Below are 15,672 nucleotides of genomic sequence, written 5' to 3'. Positions count from 1 at the left end.
AGTGAGGTAGATATTATATCCTTACTTCATACATTAAAAACAGAGGATCATAAAGATTAAGTGGCCTGGAAAAGAGACATATAAGGATAAGATCTGAAGAAAAATTTTTTGCTTCCAAGATTGCTGCTTGTATGTTTTCTGAGGGAAGAGAGACGGAAACTCTCACATTGAAATGTTCAAAATAAATAACAGCTTTCAAAGATAACTAGTTAAATGTCAAACTAATAATAGTTTGAAGTTAAAGATTTCCTGAGTCGAGGTTTCTCTCATTTTCAAAATTTAAAACATGCCATTACATAGAGAATTGGGGGGCAGGGATATATATATATATATATATATATATATGTGTGTGTGTGTGTGTGTGTGTGTGTGTGTGTGTGTGTGTATAAAATACATATGGAGTAGTAAGTTATACTCAGACTACGTCTCATTGTGAACCATTTTTCTATAGTTTCTCCTTTCAATAATCCCTTAAGACTCATATCAAACTGTGGATTAGATGTTCTCAATTTGAGTATCTTTATGTAGAAAACTTTGAATACCTTTTAGTAAAATCTTTGAAGCAAAGTCGCAGTTTATTATGATGTCTGAAGAGCTTTGGGTCACTAGGTATTTCAGATAGGAAAACCTGGGCAACTTCCAAAGGCCCCTGTAAAATAAGAAAATAAAACAAAAAGTATGTTTTTGTTTTTTAAATACTCACAGAAATAGAAGTTACCAAATCCATTTTTCTTAGCACCAAGATGGGCTGCATTTAAGCTTAATATATATATGACTATACCTATATTAAAACTTTTCAGAGACCGATTCTGACAATATGTTTATAGTTTTCCCTGATGCCAAATCTATACTTTTGCCCCCAGCAATTAACTTATTATTTCATATTTCAAAGACAATGAGTAGGAGACAAAGCACTAACTACTGTATTTGTTAATGCCTTTTGCCTTGTATTTTTTATATTCTTTACCTTAGATATAACAGTTATCAGGCTACGGGCAATCAGCTGTCAGTCCACTGATTATTAGATACTTTATTTTGCGAAAACAGTTTCCCCCAAGCATTCAGAATATTAGCAGGATATTTGGAATTAAAGGTAATCTTTTGTGAGTAAGTTATATCATTTGGAAGTAAAAACTCCAAATCACATATACTTTTAGGAGGTAAAGGCCTTAAAATCTTTATTTTAGTTTAACCTCTTATATTTCCAGTGTCTGTGCAACTACTTCTAACATATTTTCACTTGATGTAACACATTTGTGATTTCTGGAAAATATAATACTGTAATCATTCCAAATTCCATTTATAACTAAAATCACACAGTATTAGCAGACACTCCCACCTGATTCACTGTTGTGCCTACAGACCCCTGGAGAACCATCTGAAGCATTTTGGGGTCTGCTGGATCTTGATGTGTTGCAAATGCCAACTCCTGAGTTTTTTTCTGCATGTCTTCAATAGCAACTTCAATTGGTGTTAAGATGATCTGGGTGAAATAACATCTAATTAGGCCAGTGGACTGATTGAAAAATATTTAGTGAGCTTTATACACAATCAATTAAAATAAGAAAAAAGTGGCAACTATAAAGTATTATCTAATAATATATCCTGAAACTTTGGATCATTCAATGAAAAAAAAAATCAACCTTTTAAAGCATAAGCTGAGGGTGAATGAGGGACTTAGAAAAGAAGCTGAAAGTTAATGACTTAAAAATGGGTCAAGAAGTTCTAGTATGTTACCATACACAATGCTATATCCACGTTGTTCTCGCATGGCTTCAGTGTACTTGTTCCACTAATTCTATTTCCCTCTTTGGAGTCTTACCTCCTCTTTGTGGGTGACATTGACTCTTGTCTTAATGTAAGGGAAGGCATGAGAAGTAGTCAGAATGGTCTTCCGTTTGAATTGTTCATGAAGTTCCCCATGGGCACGACCATCTAAAGTGAAGGGTGTACAGTACATGAAACGACGAAGATTATAATTTTTGTCAAAATATGTGATTCTGTCCTTCATCTCATATGTGTCAAAGTATGGTTCCACGTAGGTAATCTGAATATAGGCCTGAGAAATGAAAAAGTCATTCATTTATTCACTGTTAAATTATTATTTAGTCTTCCTCCAACAAAATCAGAGTCTCAAAGATGTATTATGGGGCATCACAGTCTATCAATCATACCTTGTTAGGATCTAATTTACACTTGTCCACAGGATTAGAATCTTTGATGACTTCAACTACATCCTCTCCAAATCTTTCTCCATAAAATCCCTAAAATAAAGAAAAAGAAATCTTTCACATGAAGTTAACAGTAGTAGAAAACAGAGAAGGCCTCTGAGGGAAACTTCTGAACAAAATGAAGACATTTAGTAAGTTCTTATACAATGGTGTCAATGATTACAAAATAATAATTGTTTACATTTATAAAATTTATACTTAGTCTATCAAATTAACAGGGTCTCACTCCATATTTATTTGATATTATTCCCATTTACTCACTTTAAATAACACAAAATTTAAAAAAAAATAATTTTCACCAATGAAAATACAGGATTCCAAAAGAGATCCTCAAGAAAATCAAAAAGGGAACAGAAAGAAGAGACAAAAGAAATTCATTATATTTGATGTGTACAGGATATTGGACTTCTATGGTGGCTCAGACGGTAAAGTGTCTGCCCGCAAAGCGGGAGACCTGGATTCGATCCCTGGGTCGGGAAGATCCCGTGGAGAAGGAAATGGCAACCCACTCCAGTACTCTTGCCTGGAAAATTCCATGAACTGAGGAGCCTGATAGGCTACAGTCCATGGGGTCGCAAACAGTCGGACACGACTGAGCAACTTCAGAGTTTGATGTAACCTGACTTCTTACAGACATGAGTCAATGAGCAAGCATTCATTTTTCTGAATGATTAATGTAATGTTCCAGAATTTCCAAATAAAAACATTAACTTGTTGAAGCTCTGTATAAGTTCAGATTTTGAAAAGGTAACCCTGGGTCAAGAATGTAGTGACTTTTCCATATGACCCTGAGTGGCAGATGGGCAAAACATGGAGCTATTCAAAAGGAAAAATTAAGTCTGAATCCTCAAAGGAGAACAGTCACTCCTACCTCAAAGATAACTTTTATGACTCAGTAAGTTTGAAAAATACTGTCTCAAAATTTCCTGAGACTTAATAGGCTTTTGAAAAAACAAGAAGTCACAGCTAAAACCAGTTTGTGGAAGTTGAGCCCTGTGAAGTCACCAATAAGAACAGAACGCTGGAGAAATTAACATCAGCTGAGAATAAAAACCAGCCTAAACTCTTCTGTCCAGACAAATCACCTGGGGATTTGTTAAAATACAGATTTTAATTTGGAAGGTCTGAAGTGGAGTCTGAGATTCTGCATTTCAAACAAAACTCCCAGGTAATGTCAATGCAGATTCTGTCCATGGACCACACTTGGAGTAACAAGGACAGAGAAAGACTGGAAAGAACAACTATAGCAGAAAAGACAGGTTAGTTTCATAAACATTAACGTTATCATTTATTTTGAAAATTAAGTAGCTGTATAAAGGTTAAGGATTCTAAGAAGTGTTTTTAAAGCATAATTTCAAGCTTTTAAGTTCTAAAGATTACTTCACTGGGAATCAGTTAAGCCAAAAAGAGAATGCACTTGGGTCAGAAATATCTTGGAGTTCTAGTTCTAATTCCATGATTATTAATTCCTTATAACTGTTTCTACAAAATGTGGATAATACTATATACATTTCTCCACAAATCACGGTAATTCTGAAAGATACAGGATTTCTAAAATACGTGTGAAAATAGACCCTCAAAAGAATCAAGTTAATAATAATATTTTACTGTTGCTGTCAAAGATTTTAAAAATTCAAGAGAATATTATTGTACCTATCAAAAATCCTTATACCCTAAAGGAGTAGATTATTTGGTAGGATCTGGCTTATTAAAGGGTTAGATCTGGATCTGAAATGTCTATTCATCATAGAAAATACAAATTAAGGATGACATTTTGAACCACCACAGTATTCACCTCCAATCTGTGAGATATCTCTGCGAGTTTGGTTATTGCAGGTTCCTTGTAAACAAATTCTTGTTCATCCAAATCCCCAAACTTGGTTCCATAAAAACCGACACGAAAATAGGTGCCAAACATCCGCTTACCATCCTAGGTGTAGGAAAACAGAGAAACTTTAATACAAAGACTTTCTGTCGCACACATTCTGCTTAGATTGCTACGAGTATAAAATTCTCAAAACAATGTCAAAAGTTTTAATTCAAAACTACAATATTTTATTATTTCTCAAATGAAAGTAAAAACAAAATAATCTTTTCTTCATTATTTCTAACAAATAACATTGTGCAATTAGGGCTTTTACCGAATTACATATGGAATATGTTTTTCAGGGACTGTACCAAGTGACATCCCATATAAGTCTATGTTTTTCTAAGTCCATACAATTGAGATAAGTTAACTTATTTTCTTTATTGCAAGAAAAGTTGCTTGGTATAAAATAAACTGTGTTTTAATTATCCTAAAATTAGAGCATAAAGTTAAATTTAAAAACAACACTAACATATTTAGTTACCATTATTAGCCTTTATATCATATCTCTTTTCATATTTTAAATGAGATCATAAAAGTTAAAAGCCAAGTGTAGCATCTGGCACAGAGTGGATGATCAGTAAATGTCAAGACCATCCTGAAGCACTGAAGCAAAACATTTACAATTAGTAATCCTCTGCTAATAAAAAATACTATAATGTGTAAGAGTAACTAGAAATGGAATTAGCAAGGAAAAAAATGCATAAATGAAAGAAGAAAAATTTGAGAAGAGTTGGTTTTTCTAAAGTACCCAAACCACCCACTGCATACATTAACCACACACATTCATCCCAAGTACAAAGTATGCTAAGGTCACCTTAACTCTTACACAGAAGATTTGAAAACAAATTCTCTTGATAAAGATAAAATACTTGGAAGCTTTTTGTGTTATTCTTACATGTTAGATACAAAGATGTTTCAAAGGATTTTGTGGTAGTGCCTTTTACACAGCCACACATGACTGTTTATATACCTCAATTCTCTTTAAGCCTAGTAAGTTTCATACTTATTTTTCCTTTATTTACTTCTTACTGCAAAGGCAAAGGGGTATGTAAAATAAGTTACAAATGAAACAGATAATAAAGCAAAATGGAAAATTATGATCCTCAATTTACCAGCCTTCTGATAATAAAAACAAAACAACAAAAAAATACAGTTGACTAAAAATATCTCCACAATTTGTCCAGAAGAAATATAGTTTTAAAGAAAAATGTCTCTAGAGTTAAAGGAGGCGTCTAATAAAAAAAAATTTGTTTCAATTATTTCAAACTTTAACAGACAAAATTAACTGACGTCTATAGCAAATGAAATTTCTCTAGATAGATTAAATATATTCAATCAAAATTCTGATTAAAACCATCAACAAGCCAATGGAGCAATATTTAATATAATCAAGAAAAGAAGGCCCCACTGCCTGGAAAATAAAAAAGGCATTTGAGAAAATTAACAACTTGTGATTGTTTTTTCCAAAAAAATACCATACATGAATATACTTATTTACTTTTTGGAAGCACAAATATTAAAATATTGTTATCCTGGCTGTACTCCTCTCAGAGCTTTCCAGTTTAAGATTTCTATTCCAAATCTTCAGTATTATGACCTTTTAAATATTTGAAAACTGCTATTAGAACCTGCTTCCCTTAAACTTTCCAGTCCTCAATCATCTTCATATGCTATCTTCACTTTATTATTAATCCTTTGATGGCACCTTGTAAAGTGTGGTATCCCAGAAACAAACACAACATACATTGATCTGATCAGTGTAGAGATCAGTGGGCTCACTGCCTCTCAGGATGTGGACTTAAATTCAATTAATGTAGCTTAAAACTGAACTAGTTCCTGAGCAGCCATTTTAAACTCTTTTTATTCACTTTCTCATACTGACATTCAGTTCAAGGAAAAAAAAATATTGAGTGCTTATAATGTGTTAGCCACTGTTCATCCTCAGTTCAGTTCAGTCGCTCAGTCATGTCCGACTCATTGCGACCCCATGGACTGCAGCACACCAGGCCTCCCTGTCCATCACCAACTCCCGGAGTTTACTCAAACTCATCCTCAGGAATAGGAAAATAAAAATAAGTAAGACTTGGCTCCTCAAGAGAGTAAAAAAATGTATTCAAATAATTACAATACAAAAGGTCATAAGCTCTAATAAAAAGTGTCCTGAGTAAGGAAAGACAAATCCTGTTGGAGCCAGGTCACAAAAGAGGTGACACAGAGACAGGATTCTACAACCTAAAAGAATGGCTAAAGCGGATGTGGCAGCACATTCTAGGGGAAGGGGAAGGGGAAGGAAGGACGGCAGAGAGGAGGAGGTGGGTGGCAGGAACAGAAGAAGAATAAAAATGAAGGTAGAAGTCATTAAACAACGTATATGAGGGAACCATGCATCCATTTACATATTTATTGAAGGTTTACTATGTGTCAACAAACTGTTGAGACACTGGTGATAAATCTGCAAACAAAACAGAGTGGTCAGGGCAGGTCTCACCAAGAGGTGACATGTGAACAAAGATGTGAAGGAGATGGAAGAGTTGTTCATGTGGCTCTCCAGGGGAGGTGCATTCCAGGCAGAGGAAAGAGCCAGCGCAAAGGACAGGAGCCCCCCTCCTGCGTTTGAAGAACAGGAAAGTGGCTAGAGTGGTAAGGCAGAAACATGCAGCAAGGAGAAGATCAGAGGAAACAAGATCAGAGAGGAGTTACCAGGACTGAAAACGAGTGTGTGCAGTACAGTAAGTAGATTTATCTTCAACCTACAAAGAGTTCCCTAATGTAGAACCATTGACTCTATCATGTCCATAGAAGTTTAGTCATATGGCTTTATCTTCAAGAAAGATATCATTTTATCTTACTTCCTCTTCAGAGGTTTGGACTACCGGATGAGACCCATTTTTCTCCTGAATTAAAAAATATATATACATTTTCCTACAATCTAGCCTATATTTTTCTAGCAGTATCTTCTTTTAATGTGACGAATTCGTTCTGAATTTCCCATCATTCCCATACTCCAACTATTCTTCCTCAGCAGTACTTACTGATTCCACCATCCTGTGTATAATGAAACTACATTCCAAACAAGGAAATCCATCTACTCATCTATCCATGTCTCTAGTGGCTGAAATCTCTTATGACAAATAAGTTTCTTCTAGTTTTGTTGTCTTTACTTAGCAGGAAACATTCAGTTGGGCTATTGTATATTTCCACACTGACATCACTTCCAAAACTACTTTCATCTTCACCCATAGTTCTCCACTACATTTCTCTCAAGTTAACTGATTTTTCAGATAGGCAGACCAGTGTTTCCCACAGGGGTAATCTCTTCCTCTTCTATTAGATCTATTCCCCTTAAAGAACACACTTTTATCAGTTTATTTAGTCATAGAGTTTGACCTAGGAACCTAACACCTCTTAGATTTCACAGCTAAACTGTGTTAAGATTTCAACTAATTATAGTGATAGTAATGATGATGACAATAACAATAAAAATAATAATCTCCAACATTTTTAAAGTATTTACTATGTGCTAGGGCTTCCCTGGTCAGCTGGTAAAGAATCCACCTGCAATGCAAGAGACCTGGGTTCGATCCCTGGGTTGAGAAGATCTCCTGGAGAAGGGAACGGCTACCCACTCCAGTATTCAGGCCTGGAGAATTCCATCAACTGTATAGTTCATGGGGTCGCAAACAGCTGGACACAACTGAGTGACTTTCACTTTCACTTCACATGAAATATGGTTATCCACTTTACATGGGTTATGCCAATTCTTATCACAACTCTCAGATATCATTATTTTCACCTCTTTTTATAAATGAGGAAAAGTAATTTGCCCAAGGTCACACTGCTAGCCAACAGTGGCACTCAGAGTTAAATCCTAGTATATTTGACACCTGAGTCCAAGCTCTTAATTACACTATTTAATCCCTGTATTCTATATACTCATGTACAAATACTAGGACATACGTATGATCCCTGAACCATTTTTCACTTCTCTGAAGTTCTCCTTGAGAGTTTTGAGCATTTCCGTGAGTAACTGAGATTTACTGGGTATCTTCCTCCCCAAGTTTTGCCTTCCTCTATATTACAACACTGTCTCTACTGACATTGTCATTACATGTTTGCATCTCCTTTCCGCATACTCCAGTATGAAAATTAGGTTGGTGATTTTCATAAACCTACCAGATATATTCTTCTAAGATATATCCTATCACATTTCTTATCAGATGTTCAATTTTAACCTTTGTATGTCCCAGTCCAGGAAAAAATAATCATGTCCAATATCATCTAATAAATGTTTGCTGTCATCTTTTTCTCATCAGAAATAACATAAAGGGCAGAACCCAGCCAGTAGTACCACATCATCAGGTGCTAAGTCATGGGTCTATACCAAATATTAGGGAGTCATCAACTATCAGAAAGTACCTCTTCACAGAGTTCTTCTCATCACATTTTCCTTACTTTCTTCATATCTGACTTCACCTCTTTGCCTTTCCTGAGATAAATACTCATGGATGTTTTATACCTACACAGGTCTACCTACACTTCTTTAGAGTGTCACATTCTCATACTTAACTACTTGTTGTAAAAGTTTTTGCTTTTTTTTTTTTCATACTCTTCTTTCAGCTTCCTGCCCCCCATCACCTATTAAAACTTGCTGTTTCCCATTCTGCTCTTTTACTCATTTGGATGAGTTTATTTATCTCATGCAGCCTCGGTGTGCATGAATTGTGCTTAGTTGCTTAGTCGTGTCCGACTCTTTGCAACCCCATGGACTGTAGCCTGCCAGGCTCCTCTGTCCATGGAATTCTCCAGGAAAGAATACTGGAGTGGGTCGCCATGCCCTTCTCCAGAGCATAGATTAGAGCATATAAAAATTCAACAGAAGACACTGCACCAAACTATGGCTAGTATTTCTCAGCATATAAAAACCAAAATATTAGCTCATCTTCATGTCCATCCAGTACAATGAAAAGAGTTAATATATAGTTATCTTGCATGCTTGAATCTCAAAAGTTAGAATACCTCATTTTTCTTTAGTGACTTAGTAGAGAGACTTCAACTTAAACAAGCTGAGCCAATCTTCTCAAGCCTTGCTGGAGACTATAATATATACCTACTAGGGTGGTGATATTTCCCCTCAGATGGTGAAATATGTTGTAATTTTTTGTAGAAAAAAACGGAGGCAGGCTTATGTGACTATGTTATCAATAGTTGGGGAATGAACTGTTCACTATTTGATAAATGGATAAATGTATCTTTTAAAATAAAATATGTGCACACAAAATATAAAATGGCTATAATTTTCCATATAGAAAATTCAATATTTCTTTTCTCCAAAAATAATTTTTAAATGCAATTATAAGTAAGACATTTTAAAACATACTTTATTTCCTATTATTTCAAGAAAAATAAATGTACTTGGGAAAGAGAAAATAAATAGTAAACAGTCATTCAGATACTGAAATTGGCAGAGCAAGTAACAGTTACCATGATTTAAGAAAGGTTCATGACTTGTTATTTTATATGATAAATATTTTACCAAATTTGCTACCAGGTTTTAGAGTTATCTTTTACACACACATACACAAACTCACACACACAGCCCTAAAAAGCTTTGCCAACTCAAATGATTTGTACCAAATCAAGAAGCACAGTGAAAAATGAAATACAGTGCTAATATATAGGCCCAGATCAAGGAGGGAGCTATCAATTCAAAGACCCTTTCTATAGTATATCAGATATCCTTACTAGATCTCAATCCAGTGAGAGTTCCTTAAGAATACTAGGAAATTAGCTAGGAACCATAGCTTTTAGAAAAAAATGAAATTACTGAAGTTTTCCCAGAGTCAAAAAGAAAAATATTCACAAGATAGGAACTTACCACAATAGACAATAGTAAAAGTAGGGAGTAGGGTCAGCAACCAGGGGCAAGAGAGAAGAGAAAACAGAAAGCATTTTAATTAGGGAAATTTCAAAACAAATAAGCAGCAAATGGTAGCAAACATACTTTAAAAATGCAAGCATCCACTTAAGTTTTACAAGGGAAAAGCAAAAAACAAACGTGCAACAATTTTAGAAGCTACAAAGCTAAAGGTCCAGTGAAAGGTAGTGGCAAGAATATAAACAAGAAAATAAAGTCTGTGTGACTTTTACCATGCAATAAACATGATGACAAAATATTAATCATAACCAGTGAAAATTATACCTTTCAGGGGTCGATTTAGCATCAAGCAGACTAGTAATAAACTGCTCAGAGGTTCAATGTCTCTTCTTTCATGCTTACTTTTCACCTACTTCCATTTTGTGTTAGGAAATCCATAAGTAACTTTATGACTCAAAGATAACCATGGAAAGTCTCTATATAAGCCTTAACTGAAGATACAAAAATGATACGTTCACTACTGGGTATTAAAAAAGTCATACACATTTAATCTGGGGAACTAAGGTAGATTAAAAGTACTGGTTTCATCTAAAGAAAAACAAAAGGTGGCAACTAATTCAGAAATGGAAGAGAATGCAATAGTAACATTCATTCTGAAGGTTTTCTAGCTGGGTCTCAAAACAACTGCAAAACCAAACAGAGAAAGCCTAAACTGATCAACATAAACCTGACTACAAAGTGAAAGGCAAAGCAGAAAAATTAACAAATATTAATACTCAGCTTTAAATAAACTCTTATTAATACCTTGATTTACCTCATCAAAATGAATTATTTTGTAGAATTTTTTATTTTATAGAATTCTTTTCAGAAAGATTTTTTAAAAAGGTAATCAATTCTTTCTGGCATTTTTCAGGTATGATTTGATTTATATATAACTTCATGAGCCTAACTATTATACTTACTCCCTAAAAGGAAGCACACAGTCTTCACTGAACACAATTATCAAACATTGTCAGAAAATGAGGTCAAATTAAATTTCAAGTTCTCTCAATCTGTTTTTCCCTCCCCCCAACAAAATTCAAATGACAAAAGTGAATTTCATTCCTCAGTAGTACTTATACTCCAGGTGAAGTGACTCAAGATCAAATTAACATACTCTTTTTATCAATTCCAAGATGCACCTTTTTTTCCCCTTATTTTAGTATCTCTGTAGATGGCATTCATTTTCCAACTGATGGGATGCTGGAGTTTAATATACAGGGATTGTTTGTTTTTCTAATCTTTCTTAAAGGAATGTGCAATAATGGGATATCTTACAATTGATAACATCTTAGATCAGATGAAATATTTTATATTTACACCTCTGAGCAATAACACATAAATCGACCTCTGTAGAATGAGGTGAAACAATATGGTTAAAAAAAGGAAATCTTGTGTGTAAATGTTGATGAAACAAAATGCTTCAAAGGATAAAAACAAACGAAAGTGATGACAAAGTGGCTCATTTACCAAAGAATATCATTAGTAACATATGGATTTCCATGCACTGCCTACAACCTCTTAATAACAAATTTCTTAACATAACTTACAGTATTTTAACAAAGTTTCTTTGGTTAATGAATTCAGTTGACAGCAGACAGCAACAGAATGCCCACAGCTAGCACATGTGGGCAAAGCATTGGCATAAGAAATCTGATCAAATCAATCTATTAGTGTCTTTAACTAACTAAAACATTACCTACCTCCCAGCCAGTACTCTGTATAATAAAAAAGTAAAAAAGGGCAAGTCATAAAAAAAAAAAAAAAACTGTTTAAAAAGAACAAAAAAAGCCAAAGGAAGTTCAGTAGTGTAAGAAACCATATACCATAAATTCTTCTCTATACAGAAAACACTAGGGTATTTTAAACACCATATTCCTTCACTTAAGACCTATGATAATTTTATAAATTGCTTGTTTAAAACCTAGAAGCTAAAATTTCACCATTTAAAACTTTTAAATAAGTAAAAAGTACAAATTTAGGGGAAAGAAAGCTAAGTGCTTGTTTCGTTTGTGTCTAAATTAGATTCACTAACTAACGGGAGCTGTACTTCACTGAAGTTCCCAGGGTAAGCTGGGATAGAAATTGAAATTTTGCCCAAATGTCTTTGATACAAATGGATGAAAGTTTCTTGGAAGCTGCTCGCTCTAGATGTTCCAGGCCTGACCTGTGTAATTTGCAATTTGTGCAACATATGGGAAGCTGCGACGAGATTTAACAGTATAACTGGATTATAAAAAGACCCACCTGCTATGATCCAGAATTCTAATAATCTTTCGCCACTCCAATATTTTATTCAATGACAATAAAATCCTGGCTTAACAGGATAGCAGCCCTATTTAAGACTAAGTTTTTCAGATTATATCAATTCATCTAGAACAGCTTAGTCCATGGCAAGAGAGAGGAAGTCAAGCTGATAAGACAATAAAGCGGGACTAACACTGCTTGCGCAAGTGGAAAACAATGCTATACTTCAATTCTTAGGTGATGGCAACAGCAGACAACAGCACAGGGAGCACAGGGGCAGGAGCAGAAAAGCGGAGGAGGAGGACCCTTAACATAACGTGTCAGAGTATTTCAATGGAGCCAGCGATTCAGCTTCAGGGAAATCAACTGCTAGTAGTCTACTTCATTTTCAAACCAAGCTTACTTTAATTTTAAAGATAATATGTGGATCCCATGAAGTAAAAATAAGTACTGAAATCATGCTATTATAATTGAATAAATAAATAAATACAACCATTTATTATTTTCACTAAATATTACTTTTACATTAGAAATATGTCAGAGCATGACTGAATAAAAATATCTGGAAAAAAGTTAAAAGTTCAGTTGAAATCATTAAAAATATTAGGAGTTTATTAAGCTTTCATATCATTTAATAAAAAGTTAAATATAAAAACATTTTGGGGGAAAAAATGAATAGAAATCAATTTTAAAAATCAAATTCACAACTATTACCCACACTGTGAAACAGAAAGTAACTCACAATTTTAAAAAAATTAGCTACTAGTAATCATTCAAAAAAGTGAAGAAAAAAGAGAAGCTATGTGGGAAGGTTATGATGATCATAATCTACTTTAGGTTAAATTCATTTTTGTTAATGAGTCTTGCTTTGGCCATGAACCATCATTTTGACACTGTTCATTTGTAACTTGATTAAAATGATCATTTCACGGGATCTAGTTTGACATTAGTACAAAGCAACACTAAAGCTCGTAGACAGTTTTCTCCACTTACACTGAAGTTAGAAAGTACAATTGTTACCTGATGAACAATTTTGCTGAAGGCTTCCTGAAGTTTACCATGAATCGTGGATAGTTTCTTGGCATCCCGATTAGCTTCATGAATAGGAATAAGTACTTTGTAAACTTCGTTAACTGCTTCATACATGCCAGCCTATAAGAATAATAAGAGATTGCTTTCTTTTACATCGATAAGAGAGTGAATTACAATTTATGAACTCACAATACTTCCAAGGCAATACTACTATTTTCCAATAGGACATAAAAACAAACGCTACTGATTTTTAAGATCTAATAAAATAATTTTGCACAATATATTATCTCTTCTATTGAGTGAAAACATATGTGTATTTGTGTTTTTGTATTTGAAATACACACATGTACATATATGTATATTTATACTTCCATATAATTTGAACTGGACATTCTGCTTTAACTACTCAGTAACTGAAGTGAAGTGAAGTGAAGTTGCTCAGTCGTGTCCGACTCTTTGCGACCCCATGGACTGTAGCCTACCAGGCTCCTCAGTCCATGGGATTCTCCAGGCAAGAGTACTAGAGTGGGTTGCCATTTCCTTCTCCAACTCAGTAATTACTTAACTAAGATAAATGTGTGTATGTGTGTGTCCCTTTATATGCATATAAACTTTTGAATAAAACAAATTCAGAGCAGAGACATAGAAACCCAATTATTACAAGTCACAGATACACAAATATCACATAAATCTATTGCTTCCTAGGACACTAAAATTATTAACTTTCCCAAAATATTAAATTGGCACAGAAAATCTTAAGGGAACTCTCCTATGGAAAAATCACTGATCTTTAACAAAACATAAGAAGATTCTGAGCCACTAGATTTTATTCAAGTAGGGGTTTTGGTTTACTAGTGGTTGGCCAAGTGTTGCTCTGATTATAATCAGAGTATGGGACAAAACATGTTTATACTGCTATCCCCTTTTCTTGTAATAGATTGGTGGCTGTGATGAAGGAAAAGAGATATTTTCCAAGAGTCACTAAGTTCCCATTGCTTCACAAATCAGCATTTCCCAAGAAAATAAACATATGGTTCTTTTATTTTCTAGTCAGCTCACAGGAGTATATTTAAGCAATCATGTAGCTGCAATAGTAAAATATATTCAGTGTAACTAAAATATCCCAGTAATTATTTTAATTAATATTAAATAGATTAACTGAAAAAGAATGACATTCATAATTAAATGCTATTGCAAAATAGAGGCTTCTGTAACATAAGCCACTGTAACCAAATCTAAATTCACTCCTGTGAATTATTAAAATTACACACATATACAGAGAATGTATATTTATTAAAATATTCCATTAATAGCAAAAACTTTTTCCCTACTAGTTCAGGTCCCTTAAACTGAAGCTCAAGGAACAGAGATCTGGGAATGGAATCAGGACAACCAAGGTCTTCAAAAACAAGAAATTTTAAAGAGGACAAACACCTAATGTTCTTTGAGTCTCAGAATCATTTTTACATGAGTTACTTCTAAGTACCTATAATGATGAGAGGATAACAGCAAATGTACTAAAACTTACTTGGAGCCAGGCACTGTGATTAGCACTTTACATAGGTTAATTCATTTAATCCTGACAGCAGTCCTTGAAGTACGTACTATTATTAGATGTATTTAATGGATAAGAAAAGTAAGGCACTGGTAGGTTGAGTAATTTGTGCCTGAAGTGCTTTAACTACTAAGATGGCAGAGAAAGGGGCTAGATGCCTCCTAAATCTATATGCATAACCAACATATTGCTGGGTATGGTTAAGGCCAGGAGAAGCAACAACAGATTCCCAATAACAGTACAACGGGGAAGTAATGTACTATTACTTAACTACATCAGGTAATAGTACATGACATCAAGCTTCCCTTTTACCCTAACATGGACCTCACTGTCTTGCAAACCTTGGTGCTGGGACACTAAACACTCATCAGAAAACTCACAGAAAGCAGGTGATGCTATCAACATGGTTCAAGAAAGTAAGCAAGGATTCAGCACGCTATTTTTTTCCCTTCACCAATAAATATCGCATCTCTGATCCACATGACTACTTCAGTTCTTCATACACAGATGGGGAGGGACAAGGACTGGACTTCTAGCATGGTAAGGAAGTCAGACAAGGGATCTAGGACGTAGTTCATAAAGTTCCTAACACCACTTCAATGTCTACCTAACAGAGCTCATTATGCCACCAATCGGGTGAGAGGCTGTAACTTTCCTGAGCACCAGAGGCTTTTTTAAGGTTTTAGAAAATGTATTGTGGTAAAAGTTTTCTTAAAAACAACAACAAAAAAACTCTTATAGACTAAGTGCTGGTTCACAAACAAGCAGATGAAAAACACTGGAGGAACTGACAGACTGTTAAAAAGGAATAAGCAATGATGAA

At 34.4% G+C, this 15,672-nt stretch overlaps 1 protein-coding gene across 1 annotated transcript in view; it reads right to left on the bottom strand.

Moving 5' to 3' along the window:
- Positions 1 to 15,672, bottom strand: part of DOCK7 (dedicator of cytokinesis 7) — a 158,788-nt gene that overhangs the window by 10,660 nt on the left and 132,456 nt on the right. Inside the window, exons 42-48 of the mRNA XM_052638059.1 lie at positions 13,283 to 13,414; positions 11,719 to 11,733; positions 4,027 to 4,152; positions 2,175 to 2,264; positions 1,823 to 2,059; positions 1,340 to 1,483; positions 543 to 649 (exon numbers count right to left, since the gene is read on the bottom strand). Coding sequence (XP_052494019.1) covers positions 543 to 649; positions 1,340 to 1,483; positions 1,823 to 2,059; positions 2,175 to 2,264; positions 4,027 to 4,152; positions 11,719 to 11,733; positions 13,283 to 13,414 — 851 coding nt within the window. The remainder of the gene's footprint in view (positions 1 to 542; positions 650 to 1,339; positions 1,484 to 1,822; positions 2,060 to 2,174; positions 2,265 to 4,026; positions 4,153 to 11,718; positions 11,734 to 13,282; positions 13,415 to 15,672) is intronic.

The sequence above is a fragment of the Budorcas taxicolor genome, chromosome 3 (assembly GCF_023091745.1).
Source record: "Budorcas taxicolor isolate Tak-1 chromosome 3, Takin1.1, whole genome shotgun sequence".
NCBI lineage: Eukaryota > Metazoa > Chordata > Mammalia > Artiodactyla > Bovidae > Budorcas > Budorcas taxicolor.
Note: the sequence above shows the minus strand (reverse complement) of the source record. Positions and strands in the feature narration are given on the sequence as shown.